The sequence below is a fragment of the Peromyscus leucopus genome, chromosome 2 (genome assembly GCF_004664715.2).
Source record: "Peromyscus leucopus breed LL Stock chromosome 2, UCI_PerLeu_2.1, whole genome shotgun sequence".
Lineage (NCBI taxonomy): Eukaryota > Metazoa > Chordata > Mammalia > Rodentia > Cricetidae > Peromyscus > Peromyscus leucopus.
The window spans coordinates 129,599,834-129,616,760 of record NC_051064.1 but is presented as its reverse complement, the minus strand read 5'-3'; the positions used below and the strand labels follow the sequence as shown (position 1 = coordinate 129,616,760).

Sequence of the window (16,927 nt, the reverse complement as noted above, 5' to 3'; positions counted from 1 at the left end):
ATGTTTCTGTGCACCCCATTTCTGCTCTGCTCTCCACCATCCCTCCTCCTTCAGGTGGTCCAGGATTTGCAGAAGAAGAACCTGGTGGACAGCCAGGATCCGATTCAGCACCTTGGCCAGCGCCCCTCCCCTCCCCGGGGCCTTCATGTGGCACCCAGCATTTAAGCCTGTGACTCAGGCCTTTGCAACTGACCTTCTGGTGTGGTGGTCCTGGTTCTGAGCTGAGCTGGTGGTGAGCTTGGGGATGTGGAACAGAGTCGAGACCCAGGCAGGAGGAGAGGAATCTGTCCAGGTGTGAGCAGTCAGCCTCTTGGGATGGCCTCCCTGGCAGTGGGGGGAAGGGCCCGTCCCCAGAGTCTCCGAGGTGAGCTATTTACTGCTAAGAGACTTTTTATCTTTGTTGTTTTCTGTCTCTGCCACCACCCCAGAGAGAGGGACAGAGATAATAGCCTAATTTATTGGGGATCGGGTGGCCCAAGCTGTGGGACCCAACATTACACTTACCCTGGTAATCAAGTAGACCTCTAAGCTCTCCCCAGTAGACATGGAGAATCTGAGGCCATCAAGGACAAGGAACCTGCTCAAAGTCACACAGGGGGCTTCAGAGCCCATCTGTTTCGAACAGTTTCTCTGTGTAGCTGCGCCTTCCTGGACCACTGGTAGCCCAGGCTGCCTCGAACTCACAGATCCCCTCTCCCCCGAGCTGAAAACATGCCCCCCCCCCCTCAGCCCATCTTAAGCCATAGGACCCGTGGTGTAAGGTCCCTCTTCAAAGCCCCGGATCCTAGTTCGGGTGGCTGCCCCCTCACTGAATGGTCCTCAGAATTGAGAACGGTCCCTCCAGAGAGGTCCAATGGAGTGTGGCCTCAGTACTTCCAGCTCTGCCAAGGAACAGCTGTGGATCCCCTGGGCAGCGCTGCCTCGTGGCCCTGACACTGAGGTAATGACACTATCCTCATGGGCTCCTCTTTGTGGTTAAAGTGTAAAATGTACTAGCACTTTGCTAGGTTTCAAAGTTGAGGAACTCAAGCAATCCAGCGCCTGGCATGTGTCCTTCTCCCCCATCCCACCTCTAGGCTCTAAAGACACATTTAGTGCCTTAGATGATCTACCTCCTCACCCTGCAGGTGAGGAAAGGAAGCAAGGACACTTCAAGGCAACGCAAACCAATGAAAAGCCAGGACTAGACCCCACATTTCCTGTTCTTGCATTACAGAGCTGTGGAGGACCAGGCAACCTTCTCCTTCTCTGTGGGCACAGCCTGTGTGCGCACAGGCAGGGCCTGGCAGACTTTGCCTAGGCTGCTTCTCCGTAAGTTGGAGGCAGGATGGACTTCTGTCTCCATAGCAACCTAAGGACTTCCCTGTTTACCTTGTTCCACACTCCTCACGGGGTGCAGGAGGAAGATGGACTTCTCAGGGGCCAAGCGGGCGTGGAAGTTTAGAAAATCAATGTAGTTTCAGGCACAGACTGCAGGAGGAGAGACAGGCCCCGTTGACTGTTCAGTTTATAGCTTCCCAATAAATCATGCTAAGTCCATGCTATTATCCCTATTCTCTGAGGGGAGCAACTTAGGCCCTGGGAGGTTAAGCTGTTTTTCCTAAAGTAAAGCCTGATCCAGAGCCCAGGCCTATATAGTTTAAGAGACAAGACTCTTGCTGCCCTGTAGGCTTCCCTTCCTGCTTTCAAGGCTGCCCCATTCTTCTCGAGGCAGAGAGGTCTGCCCTGCCTGGGGCTGTCCTCACAGGGCTGTGGTGTGGGTGCTGGCCTAGAACTCGGTTCTTACTGTCCAGTGTAGGCTGTGGGCTTCTCAGACTCACATCCTGTCTTTGGACCTCACTGTGCTCCTGATCTGTGTCCAGCAGGGCTGCCTTGGGAACGGACTGGCTATGCTAATGAGTGTCGCCTCTCCGGGGTGGGGCTTTGTGTTCATCAGAATGAATGGAACAGACACCTGTGCCCTGTAACTTTAATTTAATACAAATTGATCATAATGCACAAAAAAGGGCAATGTTTTAAATAAAAATACTGTCAGGAGTAGCCTGGAGTCTGGGAGTTGAGGGTGTGAATAGGGCGCAGGATTCCTCTTGCTCAGGGAGGCCCCAGTGCATGGCAGCTGTAAGTGGGAGCCCCTCAAGTTCGTCCATTCTGGCTCCTTGGAGATGGGCATGCTCACCGAATCCCAAATACAGGATTGAAGTCCCAGGACTACAGCGAGGCTGGGGGGCCATTTTGGTTGCACTTCTTACTACTACTACTACCTACTCCTGAGGTTGTTGCCTCTGGGCAGGGACAGGCAGGGACAGAGCCATGGAGCAGGACATCTCTAGCAGCTCTGCTTCAAAGTCAAGGCCTTGAGGTGGATTCATGGATTCTCCTGAGTTCTGCACAGTTGGATGCTGTGGCAAGGAAACCGTAGATGGGCCGGTTCCACCTCCACGTTAACTTTCTGTATGGCTGAGGCTGGAAAAACTACATTTCCCAGACTTCTTTGCTGTCAAAGTCTGGGCTCTGACTCAGGTTTCCCCAAAGGGATCCCTCTGAAAGATGTTGATTTGGAACCTGAGTTGAGAGAGAGAGAGAGAGGCAGGCTCGGACAATCACTTGCTGGTATGGACAGTGGCAGCGAGCAGCTTGTGAGGCAGGGGCTCCCTGCAAGTGGAAACAGCTTTCCTGGTTACTCGAGACACGATCCCGTTAGCTACTTGGAGTTGTTTCTGGAAACCCCAAGGCTCTCCTCCTCCAGCCCTTCCAGTGATCTTGCAAGCCACCAGGGAGCTAATTTCGAATTCTTGTCTGATGAAGCCAACTAAAGTGGTTTTTGTTTGTGCATCAGGATCCTGTGGGAGTCAGATGCCAAGTCCAAGGTGGTCCCCACCAACAGCCCTCCTGGGGTTCAGGCAGGTCCTGATACAAAGAACCAGTGCCCTCTCTGTCCCCATAGCAGGTCACAGAAGCCTGGCTGATGAGGGCTGGCTGGGACATGGATCGTCCATTGGTGCTTTGCCCTGACAGTATTCTGTGTTGGTTTCTGGGGCCTTTACGCCTCACCCTGCCCCAGAGTCCATGGACTGGAAGGTAGTGGCGTGACTGTACTGTGTGGGCTGCCTGTCAAATGCCACAGCATCGTCTCTGACTTGAAGATTAGTGGGAGAGGAGGAAACCCACAGCTCTCGGCTTGGTGCAGGGGTGGCAGGAGAGGGTGACCTCAGACAACCCTAGGATCAGCTCCCACCCGGGTCTCCTGTGGACTTGGGTCAAGAGTAAAATGGCCCATTACTCTCTTGGTCAGGGCCGAGTCACGTCCTAGGCCACAAGCATAAGAGGATTCTGTATATCTTTTGGGCTGCTAGCTAGTGATCTCATCTGATCTGTCACGAGGCTAGGTCACCTGGGCAGAAGGAGGGAGATTTCTTGTCCCTGGGAGAATAGGGATGATGGGTTGGGCAAGGGCAGCCCTGGGGAGAAGCCACGTCACATCCCATTATGATCAGAGCCACAGGATATTACCCATGGACCACAATCTCCAGCTCACAGGCAGGGCAGAAGAGGCTGGGGGATAAACAACTGGCCTGAGGTCTCAGGGTGGCCACGGTGGGTCTGAGTAATCCAGGCTCCCGTCTGCTGGGCAAGGCTCTTGCTGGTGGTCACAGACCCAGTAGGCTTTGGTCTCCCTTGGCCCGGATTAGATTCGGACAGTGTTGATCCTTAGTGGCTGGACATTCTTGCCATTGGCATGGCTCTGGCCAGGGCTGAAGTAGGAGCAGAGCTTGCCAGGGAATTTCTCTCGGAAGGTGTAGAGCCAGGACATGTCATCGGCATTGTAGAAGATGAGGAGGCCCTGGTCGTAGTCCAGGAAGACACCCACTTTGTCAAGCTTGTCACGGACGTTGAGCCGCGTCCAGGGCTCTGTGCATGCGCTGTACTGGTTGCCATCATGCATGACAATGCAGTAGAAGCCACGACTAGGCTGGATCTGGATGCTGCCCTTGCGGCTGGCAGCCTCGTGGGCCAACCCAATCACCCATTGGGTCTTCTCGGCCACCACCACCTCCCAGTAGTGGACACCACTACTGAAGGCTTCGGAGCCCAGCACCGACACCTCCACATCAAAGCGCTTTGGTGAGTCCTGCAGGGGCTGTGGGTGCAGATTCCCATAGGCCACGATGGTGCAATCATCAGACAGGATCAGGCGCTGGTGGGCGGTGCCTGGGTCCAGGGTCAGGGCAGCTGGCACTAGGTGGGAGAGAGAGGAGGAGGTGGAAAGATCAGTGGAGAGAAGGCTGTGGGTCCATTAGCCAGTGCCTCCCTGAGGAGAGGGTCCTGGTTGGTCTCCAGGATGCTATTGACCTACTGTGTCATGATATATATGAATATTAACTTGTCCTCTTGTCTGTTTCTTCCTCCTCTGAAAAATGGAACACCCTGCTATCTTTACACCTGGCTGCAAAGGGGTAGCTGATAGGGTCACGGAATGACTCCCAGGGCAAAGCCCAGAGGAGGTCCAGAATTACAGGAGTTTCAGAGCTGGGAAGGAGCAAGATTAGTCAGATGATACTGCCCCCTAGAGGGCAATCTGGAAACGTTTGCCACTTGTCTCCAAAACTGGTCGGATCCTGGGGCAGGCCGGCCTCATCAGGGATCCAGGGATCGTTCACCCCCACCACTGAACTCCAGATGTCCCGTCACACATCCACGTGGTCGAGAAATCTTTATATGAGGATCCGAAAGTAAACCTACTGATGTATATGTATAAATGTGAGACCGCTTTCGTAATGTAAAAACACATTGAGGACTCAAAAAAAAAACAAAAAAAAAAAACAAAAACAAAAAAACCACAAAGAGGATTTTGGAACGCAACGACCAAACCGAGGGGTCTACATTGTATTGTTGCTGTTTAGAACGAAGAATGATTTGCTCTTTTGGAAAATACACCTTCAAGAATGACGCCGTTGACATAGGCAGTCTCCTGAATGGTGCTTCAGTTACACTGTGAGCACCTAACGGTGGCTTGGCTGTGTTTTCCAACGTCAGTCTGAATGAGCTTCTGCATACTGACCTTCAAAATATTTAATTACGGGCTGCGGATATAGTTCAGTTGGCAAAGTCCCTGCCTGACATGCACAAAGCCCCGGGTTTGATTCCCAGCACCTCATAAAACTGGGCATGGTGGTATGTGCCTGGAATTTTGACACTCTGGAGGTGGAGGCAGGAGGACCGGAAATGCAAGGTCATCTTCCGCTACACAGTGCATTCGAGGCCAGGCTGTGCGGCAGGAAGTGCTGTCTTCAAAGACGTTTAACTACAAATAATCTTCTATTTTCCCTCTATATTATGGTCAGTTGTTACACATGCATGTGTACATTATTGTATATACATATATATTAAAAAGGTCATATGTATGATCTGAGATTTAAAATTCTATTTGTTATGAAAAAAATAGACAATATGTCCCAAAATGTTGGAAATCTGTAATCCTGCCGACTCTTCCATTTGACAGATAGGAAAATCAAGACCCTCAGGAGCCCTGACTAATCGCAGATCAAAAAATGTGGCAGACCTGGGACTGACTATTCAAGGCCACCTGGTACCTGGCCACAGTCTACCTCTTGATTCAGGCCTAGACTTCTGCTCATGTGTCATGCCCCCCCCCCATCCCCACTCTATTCAAAGGCCGGTCCTCTAGAAGCCTTTGCACTGGAGGACTCGGCTGGTTCCTCCCTTAGCCTCCAGGACTCCTGTGCTCTCTCTGTGCTCGTCTCCTACACGGGCATGGCCTTCTGGGCCCTATCGCACCCACTTTGCACCCAGAGGCCTAGGAAGGCCTGGGTTGCAGTGAACTCTCTCTCCCTTGAGAGTTCAGTGCCCAGCACGGAGCCTGGCATGGACAGGCTTCTGGTCACACGAATGCATTCACCCCTGCCCAAGAGCGTCCGGAGGGAGGGTGGTGTAGGCTGGGTCACCTGCTCTGAACTGGTCATACTGGCTCAGCAGGTCTGATTGGACGGTCTCTTGAACTCTTGTCAAGACATCTGTTTATTCTTCCGGCTCATTCTGACAACCCCCCCCCAAGGAGTGGAGGAAGCCTGGGACTTCTCAGCTAGATGAGCATTTGCAGGCCAGAGCAAGACAGAGGCGAGAAAGAGTGGGAGGGATCGCATGGAATACTGCTACTGTTCCTTGGGGCCAAGGACTTTGCCCAGCTCGCTGGTGCTGTCCTTGTTAGCTGGAGCAGGGACATGATCTCTAGACTGGACCCCTGTTACTTCCTACTCTGTGCCTCTGTAGGCTGTACCCACAGAGAAACAAGACGCTCCATGGCCTGTGACCATGCCACGAGGCAGCCACGGCTGGTCCCGGCATCATGCAACCCCAACAGGCTGACCTGCATGGAGCGTCTTTCCATGAGCTAGGTCACGGTAATCCACTTCTGCACCTCACATTTATCTCTTGTCTTCAGAATGCAGAGAGCAGTGTGTCAACAGGAGCCCTGGGTATAGAGAGGCCCATGGAACAGTCCCTTGTCCAGGGACATAAAAGGGGGGGTGGCTAATGGACCCACACATGAACGTTTGCCTGCATTCCTGTCAGTCACTGGGTAGTGGGTAAGAAGAAAGTTGTGCAGTGTGAAGAATTCCCACCGTGAGGGGAAAGGCTGGAGGGAAGTGTGTGTGTGTGTGTGTGTGTGTGTGTGTGTGTGTGTCTAATTAGATACAGATGTTGTGTCTCTGACACTACAGGCAGTGGGACACCCTGGGGGTGGAGTGATGTGTGGGTGTTAGGGTCCCAGGGAAAACGGGAGCAATTGAGAATGCCAGACTCCCACATCCCAGACGCCTGGGATACTGTGGGGAGGCCAGCAAAAGGGAGACCCCAAGGCTCAAGGAACAGCTAAGGGGATACTGGCAGGCAGCATGCAGACTCTGCCTGACTCTAAGTCTGTGTAGGGCATTGTGGGCCACTTCCGGAGCCTCTGCTGAGTGGGCAGGGCTCCCGGCGGTTCTGAGACGGGCGTGACAAAGAAGAATCTGTGGGCAGAGGAAAGCCTGACCCCAAGGGGCATCCATCCTCCGTGCAGACCCTGATTCCCTGGGGGTGGGGCCAGCTCTTGGGGGGCAGGGCCTGGGCTGTGAGCCTGGCATTTCCCCTAGGCAAGAGGTATGGCCTGACTCTGGGCTGGCGTTCGCCTCCAGAGAATGTGAGGCTACGATAAGCTCTCCCACCTCGTCTTTAACAGAGGGTCCCATTCCCAGGTCTCACAGCACCCTCCCTGGGGCTGGCAGGAGAAGTGATCTTCAGTCCAAAGAGAGGGGCTCTGGAGTGGCAGTTCCCTTCCTTCCTCCACTCCAAGAAGCCTGTACCCTCAGGATTGTGATGAGACCCAGTGAAACCAAAGCCTTTCTCCAGGCTCATTGCCTTAGAGGTCAGAGTTCACCTCTAGCTGTGACACTCTTATTTATAAACAAAGGCTGGGCCGAGGCCTCTCTCCTCTCCAGGTGTGTGCTGCGTCTCTAAAATGTCTCCAAGGCCTTGGATCAAAAGGCAGCCAGGAAGGGTCACAGACTTCCAAGTCCCATGAAAATGTTCCCTGTTCCTCCTCCACTATCACAAGCAGCAGAGAAAGGCCTCCCAAATGCCCAGCCCAGGACACGGCTTGGCAGCGGGAGGCCTGTGACTCTGGGTTCTCCAGTATGGTAGGGGTCTGATGGGACAGGAACTATGTCTATTTTTTTTTTTTATTTTCCTCTTCAAGCCAGGCCTTAAAAAAAAGGAAATCTAGCCCTTCAGGTCTCACACCTCCTCAGGCCCTCAGTACCCTCGGCTTCCTTCACAGTCTCTGCACAGAATAGGCACTGCTCCCGAGTCACAGTCGTCCCAGGGTCTCCATGATTGCAGCCATTTTTCGGAAGAGAAAATTGAGGCTCTCCGAGGTAAGTGGCTTGCTTAGATTCTACCCAGGGGTGGAAGGTGAATTGGTCTCTTTACATGGTGTCCTTCCATTCTTCGGCCCCAGAAAATCTGACCAGCAAGATGGGCAAAGAGTCTGATTCATAATAATAAATAGTAACCATGCTTGCTAAATGATGGGATCATCTTCACAGAGAAATCAGTTCTCTCTCTTATCTACCCTGGGCAACAACCAGGACCATCTCTAAAGTGTAGGTGAAGAAATTGAGGCTCAGCTTCAGGGGGTGTGGGAGGTACGGGTGTGTGTGTGTGTGTGTGTGTGTGTGTGTGTGTGTGTGTGTTAGTGCTTGGTGGGGGGAGGGGAGGCAGGTTGCCTTGGGTCCCACAGCGGGGCAGGGAACATTCTGGGACTCTAAATGATTAGATCCAGATGAGTAGCAATGGGGGAGAGGCCAGACAAGGCAGGGGAGGCTGAGGAGGGGAGGAGTGTCTGGTGTCCTTGGGATAATGGGCTGCCTGGCTCCCCGGGGAGGTTTGCACCTGGGAGCCTGTGATAGGGCTGGGTTGGCAGAGGGACGGTGGGCGAAGGGGTGGGGGGTGGGCAGGCGGCTGGCGGAGATGCAGTGTGGACGCTCCAGAGTAGAGGAGCGACAGGTGTTGGATGGGGTTCTCAGATGACCCAATGGGAAGCTCAGGCTGTAAAGGAGGGGCAGGCAGGAAGCCACCAGAAGCCGCAGCTAGGTCTCTGGGGGGAAAGCCGCCCTCCCATCTGGACAGAAAAGGCTCCGGCGCTCCCTGAAGAGCCAGAGTGACTTCATAGGTCCCACAGACAAAGAGAGGGCCCAGCCAACCAGGTCACCGTTGTCTGAAGTCCCAGGGGCCTTTGCTCAGGGCAGAGTGCTCAGGTCACACACCTGCCCCTCAGGCCTCTTGCAGGCAGTGTTCTCAAGGCCTGTGGTCTCCACTGAGACAATTTTGCTTCCAAAGGAAATCTGACCACGGCCGGAGACACTTTTGGTTGCTCTAACGGAGGGGAGGGCCAGTGGCATCTGGTGAGTAGAGGCTGAGGAGACTGCTAGTCTCCTGTGTGTAGGACAGGGCCTCCAGTGAGACCTTGTGGGTCAGTGATGCAGAGGCTGGAGACTCTCTCTCTGCTTGGAGCAATCACTTGCTCACTTGTGATGGAGGCAAAAAAGGGATACTATGGTCCCCATCATTCAGAGGACATAACTGGGCTAGAGGAGAAAGGGAGTATCCAAGGACCTGCAGCAAGTCCCTTTAACACTTATTGAGTACCTGCTGGGTATACTAGGAACTGCTCTAGAAGCAGACTTCAGCCTCTCCTTTAGAACTCAGAGTTGAGAGAGAGAGAGAGAGAGAGAGAGAGAGAGAGAGAGAGAGAGAGAGAGAGAGCCAGCACATAGGCTATGATCAGGCATTGCAATCAGAAAAGCCCAAGGTTCCCTGAGGAAACCCAGCAAGTCGTTTCAGCTGAGGTGTTTAAAGGCGAAGCTACAAAGGAGAGAGTCTTGGCCGTGAAATACCGAAGACGGTGCCAAGGTCTCCAGGCAAACTGTGCAGAGGGAGAATTTGGCTCCCGCCCAGGCTGGAGATGGCTCGGTACAGCTGACTGTGGTGTCTTGGAGGGTTTTGACTGACTGGGTGAGGCTCCTGTGACAGGGAAGGGGCAGGTGGCAGCTGAGGTGGACAGCCACCCACTCGAGACAGCTTCTAGACTGCCCTGGGTCCCGGGGAGGAGAAAACAGATCCTGGGGCTCTCGTCTCCCTTGAGGTACACGGCTTCACCCACATATGGCTCAGTGTGAAAGTCCTTCAGAGGCGGGGAGCACACCCCAGGAAGGCAGTTGAGTTCGCTAGAAAATGTTCCCTCCCCACAACCATCGTTGCTTTTGTTAATTAGCGCCCCCCTTCAAGTCTAAGACAGCAGGAATGATATATTAGATGAGGCCTGTCACCTGAAGGGGAGCCCCAGCTCTGTGGCCCAGCATCGGTAATTGTACCAGGCCCTCTCCATCACTGATGGGGCTCAACTGAGGACATCCTGGGGTGACCCACGCTCCTCAGTACTCAATGCAAACCTGGGCTTCCCCGGGCTGCTCCAAGTGGAGCTTCTGATTGATTGCTCCCTTACCCTGCCCACACACCTCCCCACCCCACCCCACCCCCTAGGCTTCCATGACGTGCAAATCCCATGTCAGAGTCCTGCCCCACTAGACTGCCAAGGTCTGGCCACTAGGCTTGACTCTTCAAACTGAGGGATAGTCACTGTTTGTAGAATGGACTAATGAATCCATCCAGGTGGTCTGACTCCCGTGTCAGGACAGGGAACGTCTGTCCCTCCACTAGGGGAACAGGCACAGTAACGGCACCTGCTGGAGAGGGTTTTCTGGGGACTCGGTGAGCTCAGCATAGGCTCTGGGGACCAGCAGATGACCCATCCCATTGCTCTAGCTCTGAGCCTCCAATTTCACACGTGCGACCTGCGATGACTGTGGTAAGTACCCCCACGGTGACATACAGCACTTAAAGACAGAGCAGAAGCACATCAGCAGGCACTCTGCCCACTTCCTGCTCGGCCACCTGTCACACCTGGCCCAGCTGGCAGTCCACACTTCCCCCTGTCTCCCTGGGAAGACAGGCGGAGCCTCACCTGGGTGGATGTCCTGGAAAAGAGACTTCCAGATGGTGTACTGCAGAGGGCCCGTGTACTTGGAGGTTGGGAAATCTTCGTATGTCAGGTTGGTCTCATGGATCTTCCCCTTGAGCCTGGAAGGACAGCAGGAGAGAAGGCTTCATGGGGTTCGGTACCCACCTCCAGGGCGAGGTCGTGAGTGGGATGTCTGTGGGGCTGAGACGCACGTGCCTGCTTCTGCCACGTCGGAGCTCTCTTTACCTTAACTCTGTTTGCTCCTCTGTAAAATGGGTACTGTGCAGTTGTTTCTCAGGCTCCTGGCCAAAGTCAAGTGCATCGGGGTACTGTGCTAGCCCTGCCTTTCGAGGCTTGTTGAGAGGATTTCACGGAGTCATTCACAGAAAATGTTTAGCTCAGTGGCTCGCTCATGGCCAACATCAAGCACATGACGTCAGTGGTGAGTGTCGATCTCCAGTGGCCAATACTAAGTGATGCCATGAAGGGGAGCTTTGAGAAGCCTGGGTTCAAACCCTGGCTTTATCACCAGACCAAATAGCCTTGACCAGTCAGTCAACTGATTTAACTTCTCTGAGATTCAGTTTCTATACTTGTGAAATGAGTATTGTAACTCCTGGCAGGGGGCTCAGAAGTTACAATAATATAATGTCTCTAAAGAATGATATATAGTATTGTTATTGTAAGTAAGGGGCTGAGGAGATAGCTCAGGTGGTAAAACGCCTGCCTTGCAAGTATGAAGTCCTAAGTTCAATCCCTATAACCCACGTCAAAATAAAAACAGGTGGGCACTTGAAAACCCAGTGCTGGGGAGGTGGAGGCAGGAGGATTCCCTGGGGGCTCGCTGGCCAGCCAGTCACAGCCTGCTTGAAGAGCTAAGGTCAGTGAGAGACCTCATCTCAAAAGACAAGGTGGAGGTCACAGAGACGCATCAGAAGTTGAGAGCTTACTGCTCTTCAGGGGATTTGGGTTCGTTTCCCTGCACCCATGTCCAGTGGCTTACAACTGCCTGTAACTCCAGCTCCAGGGGATCTGACTTTGCCCTCTTTTGGTCTCCACAGGCACCCATACATCCGTGGTATACACTTAAACAGACACACACATAGCTATAATCCTAAAAAAAAAAAAAAAAACAAAACAAAAAAAACCAACAGGACAATACCTGAAGAAGGACAGTTGAGGGTGTCCTCTGGCTTTCACACTCATGAAATGCACACCCCATCTCCCCAAATACATAAAATACATACGTGACACACAGCACAAAAGTGTGTTGAATGACTATAAACACCAACAAATGTTGCTTATGCTGTTACAATATAGGTACTGTTCTGAGATAAGATTTCACTCTGTAGCCCAGGCTGGCCCCAAACTTGTCACAAACCTCCTGCCTTAATATCCCCAGGGTTGTGATTACAAGCGCCAGCCACCACGCACACCCAGCTTAGACAGAATATATTATATACAGAATAGTATGGACACGGAAGGCCTTGAGCCTGGGCTCTGGCTTATCTATGGCAGATTCCTATAAACGATGAGGAAAATATGATTGGATGAATTATCTGCTGGCAGCCCCATTCCCATGAACCCCCTCACTGCCTCGGTTGGGTTGGGAGAGGCACTCGGGGGAGGCTGGAGCCAGGCGGCTCTTACCTCTCAGACAGGGAGGCCACTCCAGCCAGGAAGGTGTGCCGGTCCGTCTCGGCCAGCCGCTCCTGCAGGATCTGGGCCCCCTCTTGCACCTTCCGCAGTTGCTGGCTGTAGCGCTGGACCTTCTGCTCTATGTCCGTCAGCGTGCGGGCGGTGTCAGCCTCCAGCTCCTCCAGCATGGCCTTCTGCCGCTCGCGGAGAAGCCTGTGCAGCCGCTCAAAGGCCTCCCCGATGGTGGTCCGCAGGCTCTTGGTGGAGGACTGTGTATGTGGGATGACCATCAGGGGTTATGGGGAAGCGTAGGTGGGACCCAGTGTGGATCATCTCACTGTGGTCAGTTGCCAGTGAGAGGGGGGCGGCTTTGACACAAAAACGGGGGAGGGGGCCTTGCGTAGAGGCTGGGAACGGCACACAGAGAAGCAAGGTGATGAGACGGGACCTGGCCAGGACAGAAGGGCTCACAGTTCTTTGGGGGTCCATCAGGAGACGAATGAAGTGGTACAGCGGAGTCAATGAGGCTGAGAGGCTGGAATGGGCGATACTGCCCAGATTCCCGGCACGAGTGAAGGAGGGATGGGAAAAGCTACATAGGGATGCCTACGTGCCCAGGCCAGGATTTAGCGGTCTGTATTTTTTTTTTTTTTTCCCGAGACAGGGTTTCTCTGTGTAGCTTTGGAGACTGTCCTGGATCTCACTCTGTAGACCAGGCTGGCCTCGAACTCACAGAGATCCGCCTGGCTCTGCCTCGCGAGTGCTGGGATTAAAGGCGTGCGCCAGGGTCTGTATTTTAAACACCTCATCTATAGGTTCAAAGGATGATGACAAGGAGATCATGGAGACCAGAGACCTTCATAAACAAGCAGAGACTGGGCACATCTTGATGCTCACTCTAGGAACAAGGCCACCGCCATGGGAGGTCTGCACATACCTAGAGATTCTCCCTTCCCCGCGGCCCAGGAGGAGGCAGAGGACTGACTGGAGAAAGGTCCCAACTCTGGGTCTCTAGCTGTGGTGGCCTCAACTACCTGAGCTCTGGGTAGTCCAGTTTCCCCAACTGTAAGAGGGGTTACAAAAGCCACATCGCAGGGGTGTGGTGGAGATGTTCATCAAACGGGGTGCAAACCCAGGCGCAGAGGGAAAGCTGATGTACAGCAAAGGAAGGATCTCTAACGCGCATGCCCCTGGAGTCCACACGGAGAGGTGGCTTCTGAGTGGGCTGCAGGGATGGGGGGGAGCATCGGCTGGGCATGGCGGTGGCGGGGGTGGGGGGGGGTAGGCAGAGGGGGGAGCTTGAGGAAGGCTGACAGTCAGGCGACACAGGATGTGGCCGCATGTGGGGCCTGCCTCTGCAATTTCACTTTGTGGGCCTCTGGCTGGCAGTTCACAGAGTCAGAGACCCCACTGTGTTCAGTGCCCGGGGCTCCGTGGGAGGCTCCACAAAGGCTCAATTAGGGCCTGTTCTCTCCTGTGGTGGCTGCTGGCCTGCAGGAAGAACGGCTGGCAGCAGGCCAGCCTCCCCGCGCATGCCCACCCAACACGCCCGCCAGGGAAGACAAAGGAGAGGAAGAGAGGCTGGGCATGGAGGGAAAGGCTGCCAGGGCCCTCCTGGAGTCCCAACCCAGGGAGGTTCAGGCTGCTGCTGCCGAAAGGATGGGGTCCACCTCCCTGTGTCCTCTAGAGCCATCTTCCAGGGCCTCCCGGCTCCAGGCTCCCCTGCCCGGCTCCCACTAAGCTGCTCCGCAGCACTGTCCACCCAGTGGCGGCTGATAGTCTTGGTTTGTCTCCGTTTCTGTGACTGTGCCTCCCCAAGGCTAGTGGGGTGGGGGAGGGCTCCCCCCCCCCCAGAGGCGCTCTCACTTTTCCAGCTGTTAGGTAGCCAGGGTTCTTATCTGCTGCCTCCTCCACAATATGTCTCTCCAGCTAGGGCACGAGCTCTTCCTAGGGAGGAATGGCACGTTCCCTGTCCTTGTGTACATCCCCAGGCCTGGTGCAGGCTGGAGGTCAGAGAGCATCGCTGATGGAGGGGAGAGGGATGGATGGATGGACGGACAGACGGGTGAACTTGCTTAAGATTATGTCACAGTGTTGAAGGCAGACTCCATTTCCTTTCCAGGCTAGACTGTCCAGTGTCCCCAGGACAAGAAGGGATGGATAGAGAAAGAGGATGAGGCAGAGAGAGGGGACCAGGAAGTGGCATATCAGAGTGACAGCCCAGGAGTTCTGTACCGAGCCCTGTTGGGTCTTCCCAAACTCTTCACGAAGTCATACATCTTGCCACTAAAACAAACAATGGGGCCTCAGGCCTGTCTGCCCGTCTCTCCCGGCTGAACTTTCCTCTCTGATCAGAGTGGGATTGCGCTTTCTCACTACCAAACGAGATTTATTACTATGGTTGTTGTTTACACACTTCTTCCACAACTCCCTGCTACGGATCAGATGCTGGGCCAAGTTTGGAGAGTCCTGCTCTCAGGACTCGCCTTTCACCACGGGGTCCCGGGGATTGAACTTACGCTGTCAGCCTTGGCAGGAAGCGCCTTGAATGTGCTCAACCACCCTCCCTGACCACTCTATCGAATCCTAGGGCCGAGCGACGCTGCCCTGCCTTTCATTTTGGCTCCTTGGTGGGGAAGGCAGCCCGGCTTACCACATTCCCAGACACACACTGGGTCTGGGGCAGCTGTGGCCCTTTCAGAAACACTCTGCCAAGAACGTGTCATCCATCTCAGAGCCTACCAAGGAAAACACCGTCGGAGGAGGAGGGAGAGCAGACGGCCCCCAGGCAGGGCCATCGGAGGGCAGGCAGGCAGGCGCTGCAGAGGAACCAGTCAGGCACCAGGTGAAATATGGCCTCAAAGCTTCCATCAGCATTTCTTATATAAATACACCCGTCCAGACAGGAAGCCGGGCTGGGGAAAGGGAGGGGAGGCGGGCCCCCCAGCAGCACACAGATGGACAGGGAAGGTGGGCAGGAGGTCAGTGGAGGGGAGGAGTGGCGGGGGGGGGGGGGGGAAGTGAAGCTGTAGGGAGAACAGACCCTCAGACACCCGCCCAGCCAGAGAGATTTCCATCTGTTTCTCCTCACGGGAGCAGTGTGGATGGAGCCTCCAGAGAGACAGAGAAACCAAGGCTGTGAGGAGCACTGAGGTCGCCACCCCCGTGGCTGTTTCTCATCTGTCACCCACTGAGGGGTCCCGCTCAGAGGCCCTCTGGAATGTCCTCCGAAGGAATGTATGTCATGACCCTCCCAAGACCACGCAGCGGGTTGGTGGCCGTGCCAGAACACAGATGTGGGTCACCAATGGCTTCTCCAGCCCAGGTAACCCCCAGGCTCTGCCCCAGCTGGGGTGGCTTTTATCTTGTAGAGCAGGGTCAGCCCCAAGTCGTTTCCTAGAGTCCCCCCGTGTGTGAAGCTCTCCTCCCAGACCTGAAGCTCTGGATTGAACCGGCCAGCGTCCCCAATGTTTGGATAAGGAAGCCCAGGAATGTGATTTGCTCAATGTCACATGGCCAGTGTTAGGACTGGACCCAAGCACTCTTCTCAGGTTAGGGACAAAAGGTTCCACCCCATCCCTGTAGCCGGAGACCACAGAACAGAATTTTGCCTTACTTGTCAGCGTTGGAGTCAGGTCCCCCCCATCCTCTCCAGACATGGTCTTGCCATGTAGCCTAGGCTAGCCTGAGACTCAACGTACTCCTGTTGAGCCTCCTCGGTGCTGGGATTACAGGGGTGTCTCACGACACCTGGGTGTAGAGTCCTTATCTCTATGCTTGCATGCTTGAGGGGAGATGACAGGAGCCGTGGCTTGGAGGGGACATGCCACAGTCGGCTCCTGGGCAGTGGGCCCATTTAATAAGGGAAGAACAAAGAGATACTGAGTAGACCTTGTCAGCACTTCCTGGTCCCACCCCAATGCCTGTCGAAGCTGAAGAGCAACGGCCCCACTCAGGCACCAAAGCCCTCTGTGGCGTTGGGGTTGGGTCCTACGCCCCTTCGCTTTCCCAGAAGCTCCACTCCAGCCCACCCTGCCTCTCTCCCACCACGCTTACGAACCCGGAAGCCAGGTTTCCTCAGAGGGCAGGAGGATTCATCTTTCAAAGCCCGGCCTCACCACTGCCCGCCCCGTCCCCACAACAGGTCAGGCTCACCTTGGTCTCCGCCAGCTGTCGTTTAAGTAGCTGTAGCGCCTCGGTGTGCTCACGCTCGCTGTCCTGAAGGGCTTGAAGCTGCTCCTTCAGCTCCCTCTGAAACACACACAGGGCCTGCATGGGGGAGCAGGCCACACCCAGCCAGGGCAGTCTTCGATGATGGAGAGCCCAGCTCTGTTGGCAGCTGGGGCCTATCCTGCCCTTGACCCCCCAACCCCAACGGCCACCTCCCGTTATAGCTCACCCATTATACTCTGCTGAGTATGTTGATTTGTTTCCTAAATCCAAGAGAGAACACTCAGTCATGGTGCCATATCCTAGACCTCTCTTTATTTTGAAATCGGGTCTTATTCTGTAGACCAAGCTGTCTCAGAACTCACTATGTAGCCCAGGTTGCGGCAATCCTTCTGACTTACCTTCTCAAGTAGCTAGGGTTACAGTCATGAGTCACCAGGCCTCGCTCTCTGGTCCTCCTGATGCCAAACAACCTCTGCATACCCTCCCTCGCCTGCCCCTTAGCCACTGGCTGGCACCTGGGTGACCTGGTGGGGACCCAGA

At 54.5% G+C, this 16,927-nt stretch overlaps 1 protein-coding gene across 1 annotated transcript in view; it reads right to left on the bottom strand.

The window, feature by feature from the left end:
* Positions 1-1,452: 1,452 nt before the first annotated feature.
* The window catches only part of Trim62 (tripartite motif containing 62), a 28,224-nt gene continuing 12,749 nt past the window's right edge, over positions 1,453-16,927 (bottom strand). The window contains exons 2-5 of the mRNA XM_028855820.2: positions 16,370-16,465; positions 12,227-12,483; positions 10,580-10,695; positions 1,453-4,236 (exon numbers count right to left, since the gene is read on the bottom strand). Coding sequence (XP_028711653.1) covers positions 3,686-4,236; positions 10,580-10,695; positions 12,227-12,483; positions 16,370-16,465 — 1,020 coding nt within the window. The 3' untranslated portion in view covers positions 1,453-3,685. The remainder of the gene's footprint in view (positions 4,237-10,579; positions 10,696-12,226; positions 12,484-16,369; positions 16,466-16,927) is intronic.